Here is a 23211-nt window from a genome sequence, read left to right as displayed (position 1 = left end):
TGCAAACTTGTCTTGAAAACATTAATTACAAATACAACCTATGGCAAACTTGTGTTGAAAACATAAAGTACAAATACAACCTATGGCAAACTTGTGTTGAAAACACAGACTGCAAATACAACCTATGGCAAACTTGTCTTGAAAACATTAATTGCAAATACAACCTATGGCAAACTTGTGTTGAAAACATAGACTTCAAATATAATCCGTGGCAAATTTGTGTCTTCTTCACAGATTTTAGTGTTTTTTGGTCCTCCTTAGCCCAGAATTGCCATATATTAGTGATATTCCGAAAAATATTGAAATACTAATTCGTTGTTCGTTTTGGAAATTCTAGGTCACTAGCGATAAAACAAAACCTGAACAGTATATCTTTGTTCTCACAATAAATAACAACAACCTCTTCGTGACAAAAACTGATTCAACTGTTGTGTGAAAATCGTACCCCGGAAGGGACCACAGGGGTCTTAATCTCTATGTTGTTGGCGGATGAACAAAAGGTTTCCAAGCGGTCATTACGTCTACTTGCTCCAGCTGTTACTCGTTGTCTGGGAAACGGAACAAATAGCACGGCACGTGCCTGAACGGAAATCACCCCATGTATACACAGCTGGAGAGAGAGATACAGAGAAATGAGAATTCAACAGCGCCGGACAGGTATCCGTCTTTAGAACGATAATGAATTGTTCTAAGTCAGTAACCTTTATTATATAACAATTCTCGGTATAAAATAAAGTTAGAATGAGAAAACAGTTCTGTTGTTTTCCAGAATGTGTAGTGCACACTGAAGAGATATAGACATTTTGGCCAGATAATAATTAAAAAAAATTGATTTCAGCTAACGTTTCGCTGTTGCGGCTTCATTAGAGCTGGTGGTACAGGAACTATTGGATGTTCCTTGTTCTACGAGATGACCGGAACTTCCGGAACCTGGGATAAGTGATTTAACTCCATATATTTGATTGATTATGGTGCAGTCTAAAAGTGATAAAGTCCGGTTAATCCAGCAGTGTTTTTAATTACAAGGACAACACGTGGAACACATTCTATAAAATTCGTTTTAGCCTGTGTCTCCAATATGTCGGGACACCCTGTATTACCCCTGATGAAGCCGCAGAAACGTAACATTGGCTGAAATAATTCATTTATCATTATCATTATCCGGTGAGTGGTGATAAAAATGTGAAAATTACCTAAGCCCAGAATGCTTGGTTGTAGTTAATTACGAAGTCACGCAAGTGGCTATCTGTGTTGTAGACGGGTATCGAAACCCGGTTTCTAGCGTTACGAGCCTTCAAACTTAACGATGATTTATTATGGCCCCAGTGGACACATACACAGTTTTAATGCCTTTTTAATACGTTTTGGTGACCCTGAGATACAAGTTCTTACTCACGCGCATGAGAAATTATTTTATAGCCAAGAAATTTATAATTAGAAAATGAATTATTTCAGTCATCTTGTATTTTATTAATGTGCTTTCGTTTATTATTAACCGCAAAGACACACAAAACGCTATCTGTGCTCTGCTCGCTGCAGTTATCAAAAACCGAATTTTAACTTTACAAGCCCCGCGGGCCCGGCATGACCAAGCGTGTTCAGACGTTCGACTCATAATCCGAGGGTCGCGGGTTCGAATCCCGGTCGCACCAAACATGATCGCCCTTTCAGCCGTGGGGGCGTTATAATGTGACGGTCAATCCCATTATTCGTTGGTAAAAGAGTAGCCCAAGAGTCGGCGGTGGGTGCCTTCCCTCTAGTCTTACACTGCTAAATTTGGGACGGCTAGCGCAGATAGCCCTCGAGTAGCTTTGCGCGAAATTCTAAAAAACTAAACTAAACTAAACTACAAGCCCTGTACTTATACCGATGAGCCATCAGGGTACGTTTTACGTTGTTTTGTTAATATTTGCTGGAATCTTTCATGTTTTATTACCTTCTTCTTTATTTTTAGGCGTAGCATTGGTGCAACTGGAACGAAATAACTATATATAGATTTTGGTTTATTAGAAAATCAAGGCGAACGGTGGGATTGGTCCTTTTTCGTCAGTGTTAGATGTTATCGATTTGCTTGTCACTAGAACTTATTACGTGTTATACGTTTCTTTGTCGGAAGCTTTTGAGAAAACCTCGTGGTACGAGGGGTAATTCAAAGAAGATTTTATTACGTCTTTAGAATGTTATTAAATTTCTGCCAACTGTGTTGGATTCTTATAGTAACTAATTTGTTCTAACAGTTATTGCTCACTGTGATATGACATTTATGTCCCTCTACCGGTAGCGACACCAGTTACTCGCCTGGCGTACAACAACAGCTGTGCTTGCCGTAATACGAACAGTAGCAATGGTTTCAGATCCTGTCTTTATCGAAAAGTTTAGGGCAAAATAATAATTTGCGACTCCTTTCTTTATTAACGTGTCAACAACAACGACTAAAAAATCCACTTCCATGATGTAATTACAACCAGTGTAACAATATGGTCATACAGTAAATTCTGCATTCACTTCTGCTTCCACGTGATATAACTGAGACATTAATATTAATATTATATAGGGCCTGGCATGGCCTAGCGCGTTAAGGCGTGCGCTTCGTAATCTGAGGGTCGCGGGTTCGCGCCCGAGTCGCGCCAAAACATGCTCCCCCTCCCAACCGTGGGGGCGTTATAATGTTACGGTTAATCCTACTATTCGTTAGTATAAGAGTAGCCCAAGAGTTGACGGTGGGTGGTGATGACTAGCTGCCTTCCCTCTAGTCTTACACTGCAAAATTAGGGACGGCTAGCACAGATAGCCCTCGAGTAGCTTTGTGCGAAATTCAAAAACCAAACCAAGCTTCCACGTGGCTCGAGATAAAACACAATAATATCTGTTATCTCTTGTATTATCCATTTATATGGCAAAAACGCTTTCAGCTGGTTCTGGAAAACCCGAAAATTAAAGTCTAATATACAGGGTTTTAATTTTGTTTAGCGATGACGAATCGTCTCTCTGGTCGGACAACGAGCAACAGTTACAGGGTTTTTAACACTGTTTAGCGATAACGAATCCTCTCACTGGTCAGACAACGGGCAACAGTTACAGGGTTGTTAATACTGTTTAGCGATGACGAATCCTCTCTCTGGTCAGACAACGGGCAACAGTTACAGGGTTTTTAACACTGTTTAGCGATGATGAACCCTCTCTCTGGTCAGACAACGGGCAACAGTTACAGGATTTCTAATACAGTTTACCGTTGATGAACCCTGTATCTGGTCAGAGTAACATTATATTGCACCACATAATCTTTTTTTAATTCAAGTAACGTTCTAGAACATTAATGTAATAGTCTAGATCCAGGCCAATAATCTTCAGGAGGTTTTAAAGCCATTTTCATAATCTGTTCATATGATGTTCATCTTCATTTCACCTACTGGTATGAAGTGCGTGAATTTACATTAAGGAACATAAACGCCATCTAGTGTGGTATGTTGGCAATTGGGGCTTAGCATGACCTGGTGATCAGAAAACTTGACTAGCAATCTACGAGTGGCGGATTCGAATCTCATCACCAAATATTTTTGCCCTTTCAGTTGCTAGGGCGTTGCATGTGACGGCCAGTCCCACCATCCCTCGGTGATAGGCTTTTCCAAGATTTGGCGGCTGGTGGTATTGATTTAGTGCCTTCTCTCTAGCCTATCACTTCCAAATTACGGACGGCCAGCGCAGATAGCCTTCGGGTAGCCATGCGCGAATTTCGGCAAAACAAACAAACTGTTTCAAAGAAGAAAATTAGGTTGCGACTAAATTTACAACTGCTGTAAATTTTCTAATTATTTTTTAAGACGATGCAAACGTACTGTGGTTAAATAACAAACGTACTGGTGTAAAATAACAAATGTACTGTGGTTAAATAACAAATGTACTGTGGTTAAACAACAAACGTACTGTGGTTAAATAACAGTCGTACTGTGGTTAAACAACAAACGTACTGTGGTTAAATAACAATCGTACAGTGGTTAAACAACAAACGTACTGTGGTTAAAGAACTGCTGTATTTTTAACGTTACCTTCACGCTCTTATGTTTGTTTGTTTTCAGTTAAAACTTCCATACGTAAGGTGGTTTTAGTATGATGTTGATTCGTTTGTTTCACCCCTTCCTTCCAGTGGCAGAGTCTGTGGATTTACACCGCTAGAAACACGTTTCGTTTGTTTTTGAATTTCGCGCAAAGCTACACTACGGTTGTCTATGCAAATCCGTTTCGATACCCGTGGTGGACAGAACACAAGTAGCCAATTGTGTAGCTTTGAACTTAATTACAAACAAACACAAAAATCTTTTATTTCTTGAGAATTAGGGTTAGCTTCTATATCCTCACTAGTGCCATCTATCTTACAAAAATATATCTGTTAAGGAATAATAATTTTTATAGATAAATTATTGCTTTTTTTACGTTTATCACTTTTTGGGCTTATTGCTTTCATTACAACATTTACACGCTCACTATAAAACGAACAACACAGCAACACTGTGCCATTTCCTCTTTCTGTGATACTCGAGTGTAATACTTGACTACGTAAATCTGTATATAAATATTGGATAAACCTTTGAAACTAGTAATTCCCAAGACGTTTAATGTTATTGCGATGTATAGAATGAAATTTGTATTACGTGCACGAGGTTTATTCTTATAGAACAAAGCCGCATTGGGTTATTTACTGCTGCGGGGATTGAACCTCGAATTGTGGTTCCGTGGACTTCCTGCCGTCCCATCTGGAGATTTACGAAATTGAAAACAAATCATTACTATGTCTGATATTTTCTGTGTTGTCGCAGGTGACTGTTCACAATCTGAACGAAATTCGCTGAATTTTAAACGCACGCACACACACATACACCTAGATGTCAGGTGATACAACATTTTAATATTGTTGCTGTCGAACATGTAACCTAGCAGTTGGATGATTTTTTTGCATGCTTCGCTACTTGTTTCTGCCGTAACCAATCGTATTCGTCTCAGCACGAGGGCGGAGCCACGGGACCATCACAAAGTAGGCTGCATGATGCCTGATCGAACAGAGACATCGCGAAGGAGAGAGAGAGAGAGAGATCGGTCGTGATACAGCTGCACCCTGAGACTACGAGCTGCTAGTAGTCCCCTCGAGCGTAAAACTCAAATCCCACCTGGACATCAACAGTTGCAACAACACGACAGACACACAACGCTTCTGCAGATATGCCGGTTAACGTCACGCAGAGTCAGCTCACGCTCACGAGCACAGCTGAGACGGAGAAGTTCAGGTGAGAAACTGTTGCTAATGCACATTATCGAGCAAACTTGTTTCTGTTAATGTTTCCAGCACATTAACCACATCAGGGATTAGGGGGGGTAGATATACTGCTTAGCATTCAGGCAATTCTTAAAACACAACAGACGAAACAGTTAAATGTGCAAAAATATATCTAAAAACTTTATTTCATCTTTTGTTCATGTTTAAATTGACGAGTAGCTGGTGTATATGCTTCAAGAGGACGAGAGCTTACACTTGGAAATTCATGAACGGTCCCTTGATGTTTTTTTCAACAAACTGCTTCCGAATGAACACACTCTTGTGAAGTTAATATTTATAAAAACAAATAATAGAAATATTAAAAGGGGCCAATCTAAAGATAAAACAAACAAGAATGTGTACTGGAATAACTGATGCCTTGAATACAATAGTTTTTATGTTTCATCTTCGAAAAGATCTGCCTGAATAACCGTCCTAATGTGCTGTGACGTCACCGTGTTTAACCTAGTAACGAATACAGATAGTTTAATATACCCTGCTTACATTCTGACTTGGAATAATGCATTGTTTCGTCAGTCGAGTACGATAGATGTTAGTAATATTTTCGGACATAATCCCAGTAATACCTTGTAGGATTCAGTCAGCTATGGATAATTATATTTGCTTTCTAATTAAAGAGACTTATGTTAACCTTAAATCTATATCAAGGTACCAATGCAGAATTAAAAAAACAACAAAACAAAAGCTTTATATAATAAAACTAAAATAATAAATATGGATATATACATATATATATGAAATATTATAGCAGAAAATGTTCATGAAAGTAGCATAAAAGAGAGAGAAAATAGTGCTTAACCTGTTTAACTAATATATAATAAACTAGTATCACAGAATGCATCAGTCTTCTTTCTTTTTTGAATGGCACGTTACTTTTTAATAAATTCACTCTTTCGAACCACATATACTAGACGTTAAAAAATCCTAATTAGCTATAGTGACAGTTACTTGAAACAAAAGACAGCAAATTTAACTGTCAAAATTCTCTCACTGTGAGCGGCTGTTTACTCACTTTTTATTCAGCCCGGCATGGCCTGGTGGTTAAGGCACTCGACTCGTAATCTTAAGGTCAATGGTTCGAATCCCCGTCACACTAAACATGCTCGCCCTTTCAGCGGGGGTGGGTGAAATAATTTCACGGTCAATCCCACTATCCGTTGGTAAAAGAGTAGCCCAAGAATTGGCGGTGGGTGGTGATGGCTAGTTGTCTTCCCTCTATACTTACACTGCTGAATTAGGGACGGCTACCGCAGATAGCCCTCGTGTAGCTTTGCGTGAAATTCTGAAACAAACAAATAATCCGATCTCACTTTTCCTCGTTTATCAGTAAGTCTCTGAACTCTTGATGTTAAAAGTAGGGTTTCGATACCAGTGATGGCCACAACAATTTCGTTTCTTTGTGCTGAAGAACAAAGAAATGTGACAGTACCTAGAAAGAGGTTTAGAGATGTAAAAAAAAACATTTTTCTTAACACTAAAAACCCCTATTAAAAATGTAGACAATTTTCGAGAAGCCGAGCTCAAACACAGTTGGAAATCTCTAAAACTGCAGATAAATTATAAAATGGGCTAACGATATAACGTTTGTACACTGTTGAAAATAATTTATTAAGCTCGCAAACTCTCAAAAGGAAGCTAAAAAGTAGTGATATAACAACGTCTGGTGGCGTTGGTTTGATGTAGTTGAGTTTCTGTTTTCTTTTTCGTTGGAGAGTGGGTGGGGGTTTGGAGAAAAGGCGTAAGATGCTTTAAGGAAGAAAGAAGAAATTACCTATTTTGTTTAGATTGTTTGTTTGTTTTGGAATTTCGCACAAAGCTACTCGAGGGCTATCTGTGCTAGCCGTCCCTAATTTAGCAGTGTAAGACTAGAGGGAAGGCAGCTAGTTATCACCACCCACCGCCAACTCTTGGGCTACTCTTTTACCAACGAATAGTGAGATTGACCGTCACATTATAACGCCCCCACGGCTGGGAGGGCGAGCATGTTTAGCGCGACGCGAGCGCGAACCCGCGACCCTCGGATTACGAGTCGCACGCCTTACGCGCTAGGCCATGCCGGGCCATTTTTTAATTTTTTTTTCGTTTAGAAAGCTCGCTCTCTCCAAACATTTCACTCTGAGTTGGTTTGTACTGTTGTAGCTTTTCACTCGGTATTAGTTTCTACCATCATAATTTTCCCCTTGGAATTAGTTTGTGCTGTTCTGTTTTTTGTTTGTTTTGAATTTCGCGCAAAGCTACACGAGGGCTATTTGCTCTCGCCGTCTCTAATTTAGCAGTATAAGACTAGAGGGAAGGCAGCTACTCATCACCGCCAACTCTTGGGCTACTCATTTACCAAAGAACAGTGGGATTGAGCTTCACATTATAACGTCCCCACCGCTGAAAGGGCGAGCATGTTTGGTGATTTTTTTTAGTGATTTTTTTTCCATCATTTCATGAGAAAATTATTTTCAACTATGAGGAGATTTAAAGGAACCGTCTTGACGTTGATGGAAATGTCTCAGAAGATAATCAAGGCTAGAATAATTGAGGTACTTATTGTGTTTGGAATCTGGAGTTGTCTCGAAAATGTCCGTCGTAGTTAAAGACATTCTGTTATTCAGTTCTTTTGAAATTACAGCCTCGCATGTCTTGATGGTTAAAGGGCGCTCCACTTGTAATCTTCATATCGCAAGTTCCAATTTCAACCTGACACGGCCTAGTGGTTAGAGGGCGCTCGACTCGTAATCTTCATGTCGCGAGTTCCATTCCCAGCTTGACATGATCTGGTTGTTAGAGGGCGCTCGTCTCGCACTTCGTGTTGCGAATTTCAATCCCATCACCGATCACGTTCGCTCTTAACGATCAACTCTGTTATTCAAATAGAGTCACCCAAGAGTTGGCGGTAGGCGATATTCAATAGCAGTCTTATCTCTGTAGGCTCTCTATTCAAAGTTAAGAACGACTAATGCAGATAGCCCTCGAGTAACTTTTGTACAAAATCCAGCAGACAAAATTGAAATTACAGGTGAACTCGAAAAACCAAGAAATCGGTTATCTTGCTTTCTAATAAACTAAAGTGATACTTTATTACAATATCCATATAGAAGCCACGTTATGCGTAGGCCATAGAATAACATTAATGCATGATACAGTTACATGAAACGTTTAATACCAAGAGATGACATAAACATACAAGTTATTCTTATTTTAATACATACAGAAAAGAAAAGAGGGGAAATACAATAGCGAAACATAAATATCCTATTCAGCGATAAAAATACAAATATTAACTAATATTAAACTACAAGAAAACGCAGGCACGTGTAACAGCGTAGCTTACTCAACGTGCCTCGTGCACCACAACTAAAATGTACAATTACTTTACGGTTTGCCATAGATCACTTGTTCGCCTTCACTGCAGTGCATGATGAATAATTGACGTCGAGCCCGCGGTCTTAGTGGGGCTTCTTTCCAGCGTTCAAGAAATAAATCACTCGGCTTGAAGCTGGTAAGCTTTAAAATTAGATTCTATAACCGAGAGAGATTAAAATGCTCCGAGATTAATCGCAATGGTCAGACATACAAACCGGCGAGGACTCTACAGAAAAGATGGAAAACTGATTCGTTTGTCATGCAAATCAAAACGCACGTGATCAGAAATTTGTAAACTTGTGGCTAGATTCTAAACTATGAGTAGAAAAAAAATTCTTTCTTTTTAATATGGATAAAAAATAACAGTCGTATAACGTGCAGTGGTGAATTTGATATATACGTATGAAATGCCGTAAAGTAAACTTCAAACTAGCAGAGGTGAGAGAAATATAATCTAAGTCTTGGTAAATGCATAGTTTACTTCTACAGGTTTTGAATACCTCCAGGGGACCAACAGTGAATTTAACCTTATCAAGATAATGTAATGTTCTCGTTAATAAAGAAATATCGAGAACTCGGAGGTCTGATTTTGTAAAAATATTTTATTTGGTGTTGGATATCTTTTGCTCTAAAACATGAATTAATGTAGTCTGAGAATATTGCTTCTAATCTGAGTTCTTTGTTTATCACTTAGTGCAGAGTTTCAAAATGGGTTATCTGCGCTGCTCTTACTGTAGGGACCAGACCTCACATTTTAGGGTTGTAAGCCCACGATCTTTCAACAGATTCTTAGGGAGGCACTTTAACTTCCGTTATTCGAGACCGTTTACAAAGTACTAACAGTCTTGAGATCTTTCGAGAACATTCGAGCTCTTTCTCAGTTTTTCGTAATATGAAGGTCGCGGGTTCAAATCCCCGTCGCACCAGGCATGCTCGCCCTTTCAGCCGTGGGGGCGTTATAATGTTACGGTCAATCCCACTATTCGTTGGTAAAAGAGTAGCCCCAGATTTGGCGATGGGTGGTGATGACAAGTTGCCTTCCCTCTGGTCTTACATTGCTGAATTTGGAACGGCGAACGCAGATAGCCCTCGTGTAGCTTTGCGCGAAATTAAAACAAAATTTTTCAATTTTACTAAACCTAAGAATCAACTTAATTAAACTTCCAACAACTTCCAGAACTGGTTTTCTTGGATGTTGTTTTGCACAAAGCTACAAGAGTTTCTGACATTACGAGCCTTCAGACCAACCGATTAACCAGAACTGGAAATATTTGTCTGTAGCAGAGGTAAATAATTACGAAATACAAATTTCTTATTTCTTCAATAAAGGATTTTCTTTTCTGAGACCCGCAGGCCTAAAAAATATAAACAAACGTTACAGTTAGCCAGTTTCATTACCAGGCTCTGCTGATTATATGAAGTTTACCTTTTGAATTTTCTGGTAATTACTGAGGTTTTTTTTGTCACTTTGTAATGTCTATTGATCACGCCTCCGCGAACTCTGTAATAAGTCTCAGGGCTTATAATGTTACGCTAAAAACGGAGTTTCGATACCTGCAGTGAATGCTTTTAGAAATTTATGTCGAACGAACTTGATCCGTTCTGTTAACCATAAAAATGTCATGACGTCATTTTGTGTATGTTGTTGTGGGGATGAGGGCGCTGTAGTCTTTAGACAACGCTTCAGGATACAAAATGTAATTACCTACTATAATGTCCAGAATAAACAAAGTTATTATGTCATCTGAAAAATTCTGTAGCGTATCACTCTTAAGGTTCTTCCACGCGCGCGTGAAAATGTAATCAAAAACCAGAGCACCTCCCCCCCCCTCCATTCGTGGCAGTATTAGTGTTTGTGTGGTGAATAAATGTATCAGGCCACGTATATATTTGTTTAGCTTGTTTTATGCGATTTTCTAATGAGTCACTGAAATGACCAACAATAACAGAAATACGTCCGTCTTTTGTCACCTGGTAGATTTATAGCTTTTCAACATATAGCGATTCAGGGATTACGAAACTTTGAGTCATATTATTGCAGTTTAAATAGTTCGTCATATTTCACTAGCAATCTCTAATTATGCATTCTAAAGAATGGTTGGATCGGGTGTGTCCTATTGGTCAACGTATCCGAACTGTGGGTTCTAAGATCTTCGTTTCATGATTCGATTTCCTGAAAACGACCTCCGTACTTTGGCAGCCATTATAAAACTGACGGTCAGGTCCCTAATGTTCGATAGGACAAGAATAGGTCAAAAGTTGACGGAAGGCTTGTTGACTAGCTATATTCCCTCTTACATTTTCAGTTCAAACGTAATGTGCGGACAGCCCTCGAGTTGGTTTTGCGCGGACTTTAAAAACGAACCAAACACCTGGTGAGTGTAGTGAAGCACAAAGCTGCACAATGAGCTGTGCTTTACACACTGCGGGTATCGAAAGCCGATTTTTAGCATTGTAAGCCTTCAGATTTACTGCTGTGTTACTGTGAGCCACCTGAAGGAAGATTATAAGGGGATCCGTCCGAGTAGTCCAACATCGTGGCTTCCATGACAACCTTCCCAACGTGCACAGATATAATTTGCATAGAAACCTGTCTCTTTCTAGGTACGTACTCTAATTCATGTATGTCCCACAAAAAGAAGGGAAAAAAAAAGAATAAATTACCCGCATATCTATGTGGATGCTTTGTTACACTTCCAAGTGTCTGGTACATACGTACTCGAAGCTTTTATGTACCTTGTCGTATTTTGATCGTGTAGCAATTCTACTACCTGTCTAACATAGTATATAAAAAATTACTTGAAAGTAGAACAAACCATTTAATGATTGTATATGAACCGTGAGTGTTTCGTGCCGAGGTTTTAGCTAACGTACAGATAAATGTGAATATAACAGGTCTTTTAAAATTTAAAATATAATTCGAAACTTTCTCACATAAAGTGACGTAATTAACACTGAAGCAAAGCGATAAAAATTAGAGATTATTTGGCTTGAATTTCGCGAATAGCTGCAGGAGGGCTATCTACGCTAGCCGTCCCTGATTTAGCAGTGTAAGACTAGAGGGAAGGCAGATAGTCATCACCACCCACCGCCAACTCTTGAGCTACTCTTTTACCAGCTAATTTTTTTTTTACAAACGAATAAGGTGATTGACTGTCACATTATAGCGCCCCATCGGCTGAAAGGACGAGCATGTTTAGTGGAACGGCGGTTCGAACCCGCGACCCTCATATTGCCTGGCGATTATTTGAAGTACAAACTTTTGAATAACATTTCATGCTGAAGTGAACAAGAGAACAAACTCACGTGGAACTTCGCGGGAACAACGTTACTGTGCTTTGGTTTCTTTGAAATTAAGCACAAAACTTAACAATGGGCCATCTGTGCTTTTTCCACCACGGGTATCAAAACCCATTTTTTTGCGTTGTGACTACGCAGACATACCGTTGTGCCAATGAAGGGGGAGGTAGGCAGCAACGTTCTTAAATCTTTGTTTATTTCCGAACTTCGTACAGGGCTAACCGAGATATAGCTCTCTATACTTTGTACTGGTAGAGTAGACAGTTAATCAGCAGCACCCACTTCTTACTCTTCAGCTGCTCTTATCTTATCGAATAATAAGGCTTAGTCATTTCTCCTATAACACATCTGTTTGTAGTGACAGGTCACAAACCATAAATCTTCGGATTCAGTATGTAGGGACGCCACACCCAACATACGCTGATAACTCAAACCGTTTTGTGCTGAGAAGGTGCGCAGACGAACTATACCATCCTTATTTTACTGCAGTTAGGCACAAAGCTGTTTGTCTGTTTGGGCTGTTTGTCTCATGGTCACCACGGGTATCGAAACCCTGATCTTAGTATTGCAATTATTCAGAATTATAACTGAGTCACAGGGGGTGGGGCCTAGACACAGTATTTCAGTGTTAATTGAGTGCTGTCTACATATTATTCTCATTACTCTATAGCACATGAGTTATGAGGGGTGTGAACAAATAACCCACCTTCGTATCGTTTGCGAAGAATTATTGTTGCTCACTGTAAACAAGTTCTATAACAACGTTTTAGGCGATGACCTCAGACTAATTGTTATTATGTATAAAAGTCATAATAACCATAAACGCTGTACATGACTGTTCATCATGCTAATAACCAGAAACTTAAGGTTTTATTTTAGACTGAATCTCATTCAGTTTATTCACTATGCTGAACCCAGCGGGTCTTTCAAAACAAGAACATTCCACATCTTAATTGAGGACCCACCAAATTAATTTGTAAATACCAAGTACCTAAACAGTAGTGTATATTTTGTATCTCCCCGACACTTTCCTAATTTGGGAACCCCTGAATTAGTCATCTTCAGTCTTAACCAATCATTCCTCTTACAAATAAACCTTGACCAATCATTCCTCTCATAAATCAACCTTACCCAATCAGTCCTCATAAACTAGCTTCGACCAATTATTCCTCTTCATAAACTGGCCCTGACAAATCATTCCTCTTAAAAATAAAATTTGACCAATCATTCCTCTCATAAATTGGCCATCAGCAATCATTCCTCTCATAAATCAACTTTAATCAATCAGTCCTCATAAACCAGCTTCGATCAATTATTCCTCTCATAAATTGGTTTTGACCAATCATTACTCTTTACAAATAAACTTTGACCAATCATTCTTTTTATAAATCAGCCTTGTTCGATCATTTATTTCGTAAATGTCTCAATGCAGATGCATACAATTGAACTAAGCACAATTATATTTTTAAAGAAAGTTAACATTATATATTTCTGTTTGTTTGTTTGTTGAATTTTTCTCAAAGCTACAAAAGGGTTATCTGCTCATAGCCGTCCTATCACCAATTCTTGGACTGCTGTTGCCAGATCAAATACTGGGATATAACTATCACTCTTATGACGCACCACACTGAGTTGCACTTAGCCTGACGTTATAAATAAAACAGTACATTTTGTTATATATATATATATACACATATGTATACATTTATTTATTAAGTATGATATACACGTATCTAATACGCAAGGAAATATATCAACACATAACGTGTAGGTCAACGTTAAGATAGGTTAAGTAATGTGTAACATGGAGGTTAGGTCTAAGCTAGTGAATGCTAGGCCTTGTGTGTGTGTGTTTTTTCTTATAGCAAAGCCACATCGGGCTATCTTCTGAGCCCACCGAGGGGAATCAAACCCCTGATTTTAGAGTTGTAAATCCGTAGACTTTTCGCTGTACTAGCGGGGGGTTAGGCCTTGAAGAAACTCATGACAAAATATTATATTTTAAGCCTAAACCTGGCTGATGTAGTCACGAAGAACATTGTTAATGAATTAATTTTTGTCAACGTTATTTCATGTCAAAATTATTGATTCCAATTATCTTTAATATTGTTTACTTGAGTGGTTCCTAATGCGACGCAATAACTAAAAGACAAGATGTAAGGTTCGAAAGTTTAGGTATAACCATCCCTAACTTAGAACTGGCAATCAGAGAAATAAAAACCAATGAGCAGCGCAATCCGCCTCTAAGGGTACTCTTAATCGAATAGCAGGGATGGCCATTGTCTCCACAGTCTTAACATCGAAGCATGTTCAGCGGCACATTGAGGCTCTAACCTAGGACCTTTTATCCAAAGCTTTATACGCTAACTACTAAAGCTTCAAGCTTTTCTTATGACATATTTCACTTACTCTGTCTTAAAGATGTAAACCTTAAGCTACTAAAAATACTGCCATCTCAAAATCGTGCTGTTTATTTAATATAAATCATTAGATTAGATTTTAAATTAATAACTAAATAATCTAATATGTAAGATAATTCGTTTATCATACCAAGAGGAAATAAAAGTGTGATTCAATCATTACGAACCTCCACGCGAGATTCCATTATATATTTATATCGTTCTAAAACACTTGAAACTGGAAGTCGTACAGATAGGCTTGTGTAAATGAAGTAAGTGCTGCAGGTTACTGACCTGAGATCTAGAGAGACACGTTTATCAAATTTGTTCCTCATCTTTAAAAGAGAACAAAAAATCAAAATATCGTTACTGTGACATAAGTCACCTTAGTGGTCATATGTTTCGGAAATTATATATATATATATATATATATATATATATATATATATACCAGATTCTTATTGTTTTATGTAACCCTAAAAAAAGGTCCAAAAGAACTAAGTTGGTTGTGTAATGACAGCTGATGCGCGACGTACATGGAAGCATAGCGAATTAATCAGTAAATGGGCCACTGTCCACGCAGTTATTTGAAATAGGAGTTTTTAGGTCATTATCGGCTCTGCTTTTTACAAAACCCAGTTACTAAGTTCGGACCAGTACTTCCTTCGTGTGGAGCACTTGAAAAGCGTGTTTGCTTGAAGCCATGCTGCTTAGCACGTGCATTTTTCAGCAACGTTTAAAACTGTCGGCTTAATATCAGGCTCGTGGCGATGGGTGCCATTTTGTCTCTCTGGTCAATAGTTCAAAATTAGGACTCTCTACCTGACTTCTAGAGGTCTCTGACCTGACAGTTTAGTCGTCCAATCAAAATTATCGTTTATTTTGAGTTCTCGTAGCACTGGTACGTTCAAAATAACTTCCTTGTTTAAAGTTTCTGCTCGGACAACAACAATAACAAACATAACTGTTGTTAAGATATCCCCAAAATAATATTAGACAAAAAAATAAACATATCGAATGAAAATAATAACTATGATAAAAATCACTAATAATATCAGTCATATCAGCTAAGCCTAAAACACTTGTGTATAGCGTCATTCTATATAAGCTAGCTGAACTAAGGAATAAGGCCCAGTATGGCCGGGGCGGTTGAGGCACTCGACTAGTCAGTCATCCGAGGTTCGTGGATTCGAATCCCCGTCGCACCAAACATGCTCGCCCTTTCAGCCGTAAGGTGTTATAAGTAACGGTCAATCTCACTATTCGTTGGTAAAAGAGTAGCCCAAGAGTTGGCGGTGGGTGGTGATGACTAGCTGCATTCCCTATAGTCCTACAGTGTTAAATTATCGACGGCTAGCGCAGATAGCCCTCGTGTAGCTTTGCGAGAAATTCAAAAACAAACAAACTTACTTAGAACCTGAACTGAGGAAAAAGTTATAGAAATACAGCAAACAGTGCATACATTCGGTATCGGCAAAATGCCTCGAATTCAAAATAAACGCCAAGAAGGAAGTGCAGCAGAAATAAGACAGAAAATCATAATAGTGAAGAATTTTCCAAAATCAAAACAAGTATTTAATAACAATGATAAACAATATTTTGTTTCATCAGATATAAAAGCAAAACACGTTTATTTCAAAGATGTTTTATCTCACAAGTGTTATAGTAAATTGTCACACTTTTATTGAAAATGCTTTGTTACATCACAAGTGTTTTAGAAAATTATCTTACGTATATTACAAGTACGGTTTTATGTCATAAATGTTTTAGTTAAATTTCGTCCCAAACAGCTCGTCTCAGCTCTGTGTCACAACAGATGATTCATAATGCGTTAAAATTATTTGAATTCCAGTACGGATAATGACCTTGTAGGTTTAATGAACATGCTTTATTATGAGTTCCTATTTGCCATCTGATTGGTATTAACGCACTTACAACTTCAATAGTGGTTATTACACATCCTGTCGGCTTACAAGATTTATGAAGTTCGTGAAGCATCCATTTCGGAGTGGAAATCAGTCATGATAGGTACACCAGGACTGGTTATCGTTTAATAATACTATAACTTCTGTTCGTTTTTCATGACTGCCTTATCGATGTTCTTTACGTCCTCTGATAGCTAGTGTCATTTTTAGCAGGCACAAGTAAACTGACGGGAAATAGACGTGATTGTGGGCAAGTAAGCTTTAGCAAAGCGACCTCTGTGGAATTTGAGATAAGAGTTGATAATCCGATGAAATTGAAAGTTAAATGAAAACACTAGAATATTACGTAGTAAGCATGACGAAGATCGTTTGACCTTATATTTCAGGTTGTAGAGGTCACAGAAACATAACACTATCTTTGTTTTTATTATCTCTTTTTTTTCTATCATCTGTTTAACACGTTAAACGGAGGTTAACACGGCAACAACTAGAAATGCACACTGCTTCTTTGAAGGCGGTTTGTTGCTTAGCTCATAACATTTGCACAAGGTTCTCTGCTCTCCGCTAGGTTTGTTTGTTTTAATTTCTCACAAATCTGCATGATGTCTGTGTGCACTAGACGCCCCTAATTCAGTAGTTTAACACTAGAGGGAAGACAGCAAGTCATCACCATTCACCGACAATTCTTAAAATACTCTTTTACCAACGAATAGTGGGATTGACCGTTATGTTTTAACACCACCACGGCTGAAAATGCGAGCATATTTTGTGTGAGGGGATTCGAACTCGCGACCCTCAGGTTATGAGTTGAGCGCTCTAACCACCTGTCCATTCTAAGCCTACCTACCTTCGGCAGTTTACGGAGTTAAAACGCTATAATCCGTGATCAGATTTCCCACAACAGACAGCCCAATCTGGCTTTGTTCTACGATAACCAGCCAACATCTCTTGATCATCGGTTCGTGTCTTTTATTGATTTAACACTAATGTTTACCATCTCTACTAAACCTTGATTTTTCTTATATTTCTGACGCTTCTTTATTTTCGGACCCCAGCTGGCACAGAGGTAAGTCTACGGACTTACAACGCTCAAATCAGGGGTTCAATTCCCCTCAGTGGACACAGCAGGTAGCCCGATGAGGCTATGTTATAAGAAAACACACACTGTTCATTTTAAGAGTAGAGAAACATACCAGTACATATGTCTTATCTTAAAAAGGTGTTATCACTGCCATTGTACATATCTGTTATTTTCTTTACCTGGTTCTTGAAACGTTTATATATCTGGTTTAATATTTAGTGGTATAGAGAAAGATGTATGTCTCATTAAACCTTATAAAAGACCCAGAACTAAGAGCAAATATTAACTTCACGCGTCATTCACTAGGCGTAAATTTCTAACTACCTACAACGAAAGCTAACAACGCACTGTCGTACCACGCCGAAGGAGTGTATATACTGAGTACTATACGTATGTATGCGTATTACCTTATTTTAAAATTTATTCTAGATTTCAGTAGTTCGAATGTTAATTTTTTTAGTTGTAAAATAGCAATTTAGTTTTTTCTTCTGACAAGTACGATTCATAAGCACAGAAAATATGAAATACCAAATTTTCTACTTTGTTAAGCCTGACTTCTTAACCCTTACCTTAGGCTTACTGTCCAAGAAACCAGGTTGTACCATTACGAAAGATAAGAAAAATCTCTTATTTTCTTCATGTCAAGCAACGTTAATCTGCGTATGTAGTTTTGTGTGTTTTATTACAGCAAAACCACATCGGGCTATTTGCTGAGCCCATCGAAGGAAATCGAACCCATGATTTGAGAGCTGTAAATCCGTAGACTTACCGCTGTACTAGCAGGAGAGCTTGTGTGAGTAAATCTTACAGTGTTTGTTTTGTTTTTGAATTTCGCGCAAAGTTACACGAGGGCTATCTGCGCTAGCCGTTACTAATTCAGCAGTGTAAGACTAGAGGAAAGGCAGCTAGTCATCACCACCCACCGCCAACTCTTGGGCTACTCTTTTACCAGTGTATAGTATAGTTTACCGTAACATTATAACGTTCCCACGGCTGAAAGAACGAGCATGTTTGGTGGAACGGGTTTTCTAACCTGCGCCCTTAGACCGCGAGTCGAGCGCCTCCTAACAAGCTGGTGATGCCAGATCCATTGCAATAGGTTCTAAACGGAATTACTGAATTGCTATAATTTCCAACTAGAAATTTAAAGAAACGTTGTTATTTTGCTAATAGGTACGTAGGTCCTGCATTATTATATGTTCAAAAATCACGCCGTTATGCAGTAGTATTTGGAAGAAAAGATCGAATTTTCAACTTTCCCGGAATGTCATCTAATGCAGGCTTAGATGTTTTCAACCAAGAATGTCATACTTCAGTGAGAACTGTGTTAAAACTCAAACAAAAAGACTGCACACACTGTGTTCTCAGAAATGTTAGGATTATTGGAATCAGAGTGTACTGAAGACGGTGGCCTCGTGCCAACTGAGCCATAGATGGGCACGACTCCACTGGCGGATGATTTTAATACACTGTTTTAATTGTCCCATCTGATTAAATAAGCGTATTCGTCTGTATCGGAAACTGGGGGAGGGAGGGAGGAGTACTGTGGTTGCTATGGTAATTCTTGATGTTTTTTGTGCGCAAATCTGTAGAAGAAAAAAAAATTTCTCTTTCTGAAGAAAAATAAAATAAAACGACGCTTCTATCATCCAATCTTCCAAGGTCAGTCTTCCTTTAAAAATTCAAGTCACGGGTTTCTTTTTCTTTTTTGTATCGTTACGTCAGGAAGATCCGAGGAAACTAATCTTTCAGGCAATAATGATTTGGAATAAACCGGAAAACAAACCTTCAGGCAATTTATCAAGAGTGAACGGGAACAGTTCGTGAATGTATATGGTAGCTTCAATTATTTTTCAACCTATGGAATGTTCACGGTGTCACGAACAAGATAATTTAATATCATTAGAGGTCGCTTCTTTGTTTGTCTTAGAGTGTTAGGCATCTCACGATTCCGACATTCGATAGAATTTTACTCGATGGCAGAAGAGAAATGAGGAAATAACATAAACAAACAAACAAACAAAACGTTCGACTGATTGATTCCTATTCTACACGGATATAAAACGCAGACACACACACACACACACACCAAAAGGCCACGCATGGCCAGGTGGTTAGGGTGCTTGACTAGTAATCTGAGGGTCGAGAGTTCGAGTCCCCGTCACATCAAACATGTTCGTCCTTTCAGCTGTGGGAACGTTATAATATAGTCGATTCCACTATTCGTTGGTAAAAGAGTAACCTAAGAGTTGGCGGTGGGTGGTGTTGCACCATTTTATACCTTCCCTCTAGCGTTACAATGCTAAATTAGGGACTGTTCGTGCAGACAACCTTCGTGTAACTTTGCGCGAAATTCAAAAAACAAACAAACAAACCAGGCTCTCTACCGTTTCAGAAACAAATCAGTTTGTAATGTATTCATCTGGAAGGGCCTGTTCGAGATTCTGGTAACATAATTTTATTTCTGAGTGGGCTATAAAGATAGAAGCAGTTTTTTTTTTTATTAAACACAAGGCTACACAATGGGCACTCTGTGCTCTGCCAATCATGGCTATCGAAACCCGGTTTCTAGCGTTGTAAGTCCGCAGACATGCTGCTGTACTACTGGGGGGGGGGTGAACGGATAAGGATTTAAATCATCTGAGAGAAAAACGTCGCTGCTGAAGTATCCGGAAAGAGAAGTTAAGACTGTGTTGATCAGCTAGAATGCTAGATGGTCTCCCCCCCCACCGAATATATAACGCTAAAATTCACGTTCCGATTCCCACCAGTGGTAACAACAAATAGCCCCATGTGGCTTTGCGCTGAAACAGATAAACATATGACTTAGGTGTCAGTATTGCTTTGTAACATTGTCTTCTAAATAGGCTTTTTACAGTCGAAGGCTAACTATATGTGCAGCTCGTGATTTCTTGACGTAGATGTAATGTCACGTGTTACGACTACCGACCGATGTTGCTAGTGGCAACTTAAGCAATTCCCTGTTGACGTTATTAGTATGCAAACAGCGACATTTCTTATTTTGTTTTTGGAGCTGTGCGCGCTGGAAAAATCTCAATTCGAAGCTGAGCATTAACATTTTTTTTTTCTCTATGCTATTTTCTTTACTTTTTACACACTTTGCTGTCAGGCTTTGCTTGTTTAAGCAAAACCGATCAAAGCAATGGACCATACCCTGATAATGACAGACCTGGTTTGTCGATCCAGGTTTGTTATGTTTCCTAATTCTTTATTGGTGTGTGTATCACTACTATACAGGTATGTTGTTATCTCTTACGAATGTGCACAAATACTTCTTTAAAACTCTGAAATGTTTGTGACTCGGGGATCGAATTCCGAATTTATAGCGCTTTTAGCTTACCACTGAACCACTAGTTACATTGCACCCTTTTATTACACGTATATTTTTTTTCCATTGCTTTCATACTAGTTTCCGATTGCAGGAGCTTCTGTATAATTTATCGGACCAAATCTTGACGCAGTTTTAGAATGCAGGGCGTCCGAAAATTTCTGGAAACACAAGCACTTCAATGAATCTTACAGAATGTGTTCCATGTGCTGTTATTGTAATTCGAAAGAGGTTAGGATTAACAGCAGGATAAACTCGATTTTCTGAAGCTTAGACAGTTCTATAACCTGAAAGGGCCCGGCATGGCCAGGCGTGTTAAGACGTGCGACTCGTAATCCGAGTAATTCCACCGGCGGAAATGGACATACCAATACTATATGTTGTTGTTGTTGTTCAGTATATTCATTCAGTCAGAACCATTATAACATGTCCTTGGTACATGTATATGGGAATTCTAAAGACTGATAACTGTTCTCACTCTGGTTCATTCAACTGTCAACAGAGGTCAGTAAAACATTACCGTAGTGTTGTCATTTACATTCTGTAATGTCATGGAGGAACTAGTTCCATAAAATGGGAAGCATGACAGAATATTTTTATGTTCCAAAACGCCTCCCAGTAGCACAGCTGTATGTCTGCGGATTTATACTGATATAAACCGGGTTTCGATACCCATGATGGGCAGAGCACATGCAGCCCATTGTGTAGTCTTGAGCTCAATTACAAACGAATGAGTGTGTTCCAAAATGTCCAATAATAAATGAGTGTGTTCCAAAATGTCCAATAATAAATGAGTGTGTACCAAAATGTCCAATAATAAATGAGTGTGTTCCAAAGCGTCCAATAATTTATGGATGTATTTCACAACGTCCAGTAATAAGTGAGTGTATTCCACAACGTCCAATAGTTAATGGATGTATTTCAAAACATCCAATAATTGATGAATCTATTTCACAACTCCCAGCTCATGCTAACACAGAAATCACCTTTCCAGAACTTGTATCCAGGTTGAGACACCTGGCTGAGCAAGTAATATCTGAAAACAAAAACAATATTCTAGTTACGAAAGAATAGGGTTTAGCATGGCCAGGTGGTTAAGACACTCGATTCGTAATCTGACGGTCACTGGTTCGAATCCCTGTCACAACAAACATGTTCCCCCCTTTCAGCAGAGGGGCATTATAATGTGGTAGTTAATGCCACTATTCATTTGTAAAGGAGTAGCCCAAGATTTGGCGGGGTTTGGTGATGACTAGCTGTCTTCCCTCTAGCCTTACACTGCCAAATTACGGACGGCTAGCGCATACAGCCCTCGTGTAGCTTTGCGCGAAATTCGAAAACAAATAAATACGAAAGGGTAAAATTTAACCATTTTCAAGTGTCACAATGATGTGACTCGCTTACAGCACTGGTATAATTTTCAAAAAATATGTGGAGAATAAAATAAATAACTTTTTACTTAATACAAAGTGTTGGCGATCAACACCCAACAAAATCTGGTTTTCTGATTGAACAATAAAACAGGTAATTTGCAGTGTACGCAAAATTCTGTTTGATGGCCTACTTTCTGAGGTGAATGTATACGTCGTACATATTTAGAAATAACTACTTCTGTTGAAACTATAATAGACCCAATTTCTAAACGGCAAATAGTTGTTTATTTAGCATTTCTATTAAAAAACAAAACAATAACAACAAACAAACGTGCAAACATGAATCAAAAATATTTTTTCTGGTATTCCTTGCGAGTCTATGGAAAAGACGACGACGATACGACACGACAGAACTAAATTATTTGTATTTAATGACGACCTAAAACAATAGTCAAAAACCGATTTTTCTGGTGTCGTACTCAGTCAACTTCGATGTGCGTAACGTTGCCAGTTCGTTATAAGCAAGTGCACTCTTCCTAACTTGAAAACTGAACGATTACGATTAATCAACCAAACCGAATCTTTCTATTCCTCGTTATTTGTGAGATATGCACACGGTATGCACAATTTGCTCCCCTCATTCCCACATTTTAGTCCAAAATCTCGGCTACGCACACACTCATACATACATATATGTTTAGGAGTATATCATTTATTTCACATTAAATTTACAGCACCATCCAGGTTTAGCCTATTTCTCTAAATTTACAGCACTATCTAAGTTTAGCCTATTTCTCTAAATTTACAGCACTATCCAAGTTTAGCCTATTTCTCTAAATTTACAGCACTATCCAAGTTAAGCCTATTTCTCTAAATTTACAACACTATCCAAGTTAAGCCTATTCCCCTAAGTTTAAAGTACTGTCCAAGTTAAATTTCCCCTAAATTTACAACACTATCCAAGTTAAGCATCTTCCCCTAAATTTACAACACTATCCAAGTTAAGCATCTCCCCTAAATTTACAACACTATCCAAGTTAAGCCTATTTCCTTAAATTTAAAGCACTGTCCAAGTTAAGCTTCCTCTAAATCGAAAGCACT

General features: G+C 38.5%; 1 protein-coding gene across 1 annotated transcript in view; it reads left to right on the top strand.

Annotated features, from left to right (window-relative positions):
* Positions 1–5047: 5047 nt before the first annotated feature.
* Positions 5048–23211, top strand: part of LOC143254110 (neprilysin-2-like) — a 91968-nt gene continuing 73804 nt past the window's right edge. The window contains exon 1 of the mRNA XM_076508898.1: positions 5048–5279. Within this exon, the coding sequence (XP_076365013.1) occupies positions 5215–5279 (65 nt within the window). The 5' untranslated portion in view covers positions 5048–5214. The remainder of the gene's footprint in view (positions 5280–23211) is intronic.

This window comes from Tachypleus tridentatus, chromosome 6 (genome assembly GCF_004210375.1).
Source record: "Tachypleus tridentatus isolate NWPU-2018 chromosome 6, ASM421037v1, whole genome shotgun sequence".
Classification (NCBI taxonomy): Eukaryota; Metazoa; Arthropoda; class Merostomata; order Xiphosura; family Limulidae; genus Tachypleus; species Tachypleus tridentatus.
The sequence above is the reverse complement of the archived record's forward strand: the minus strand, read 5'-3'. Positions and strand labels throughout refer to the sequence as shown.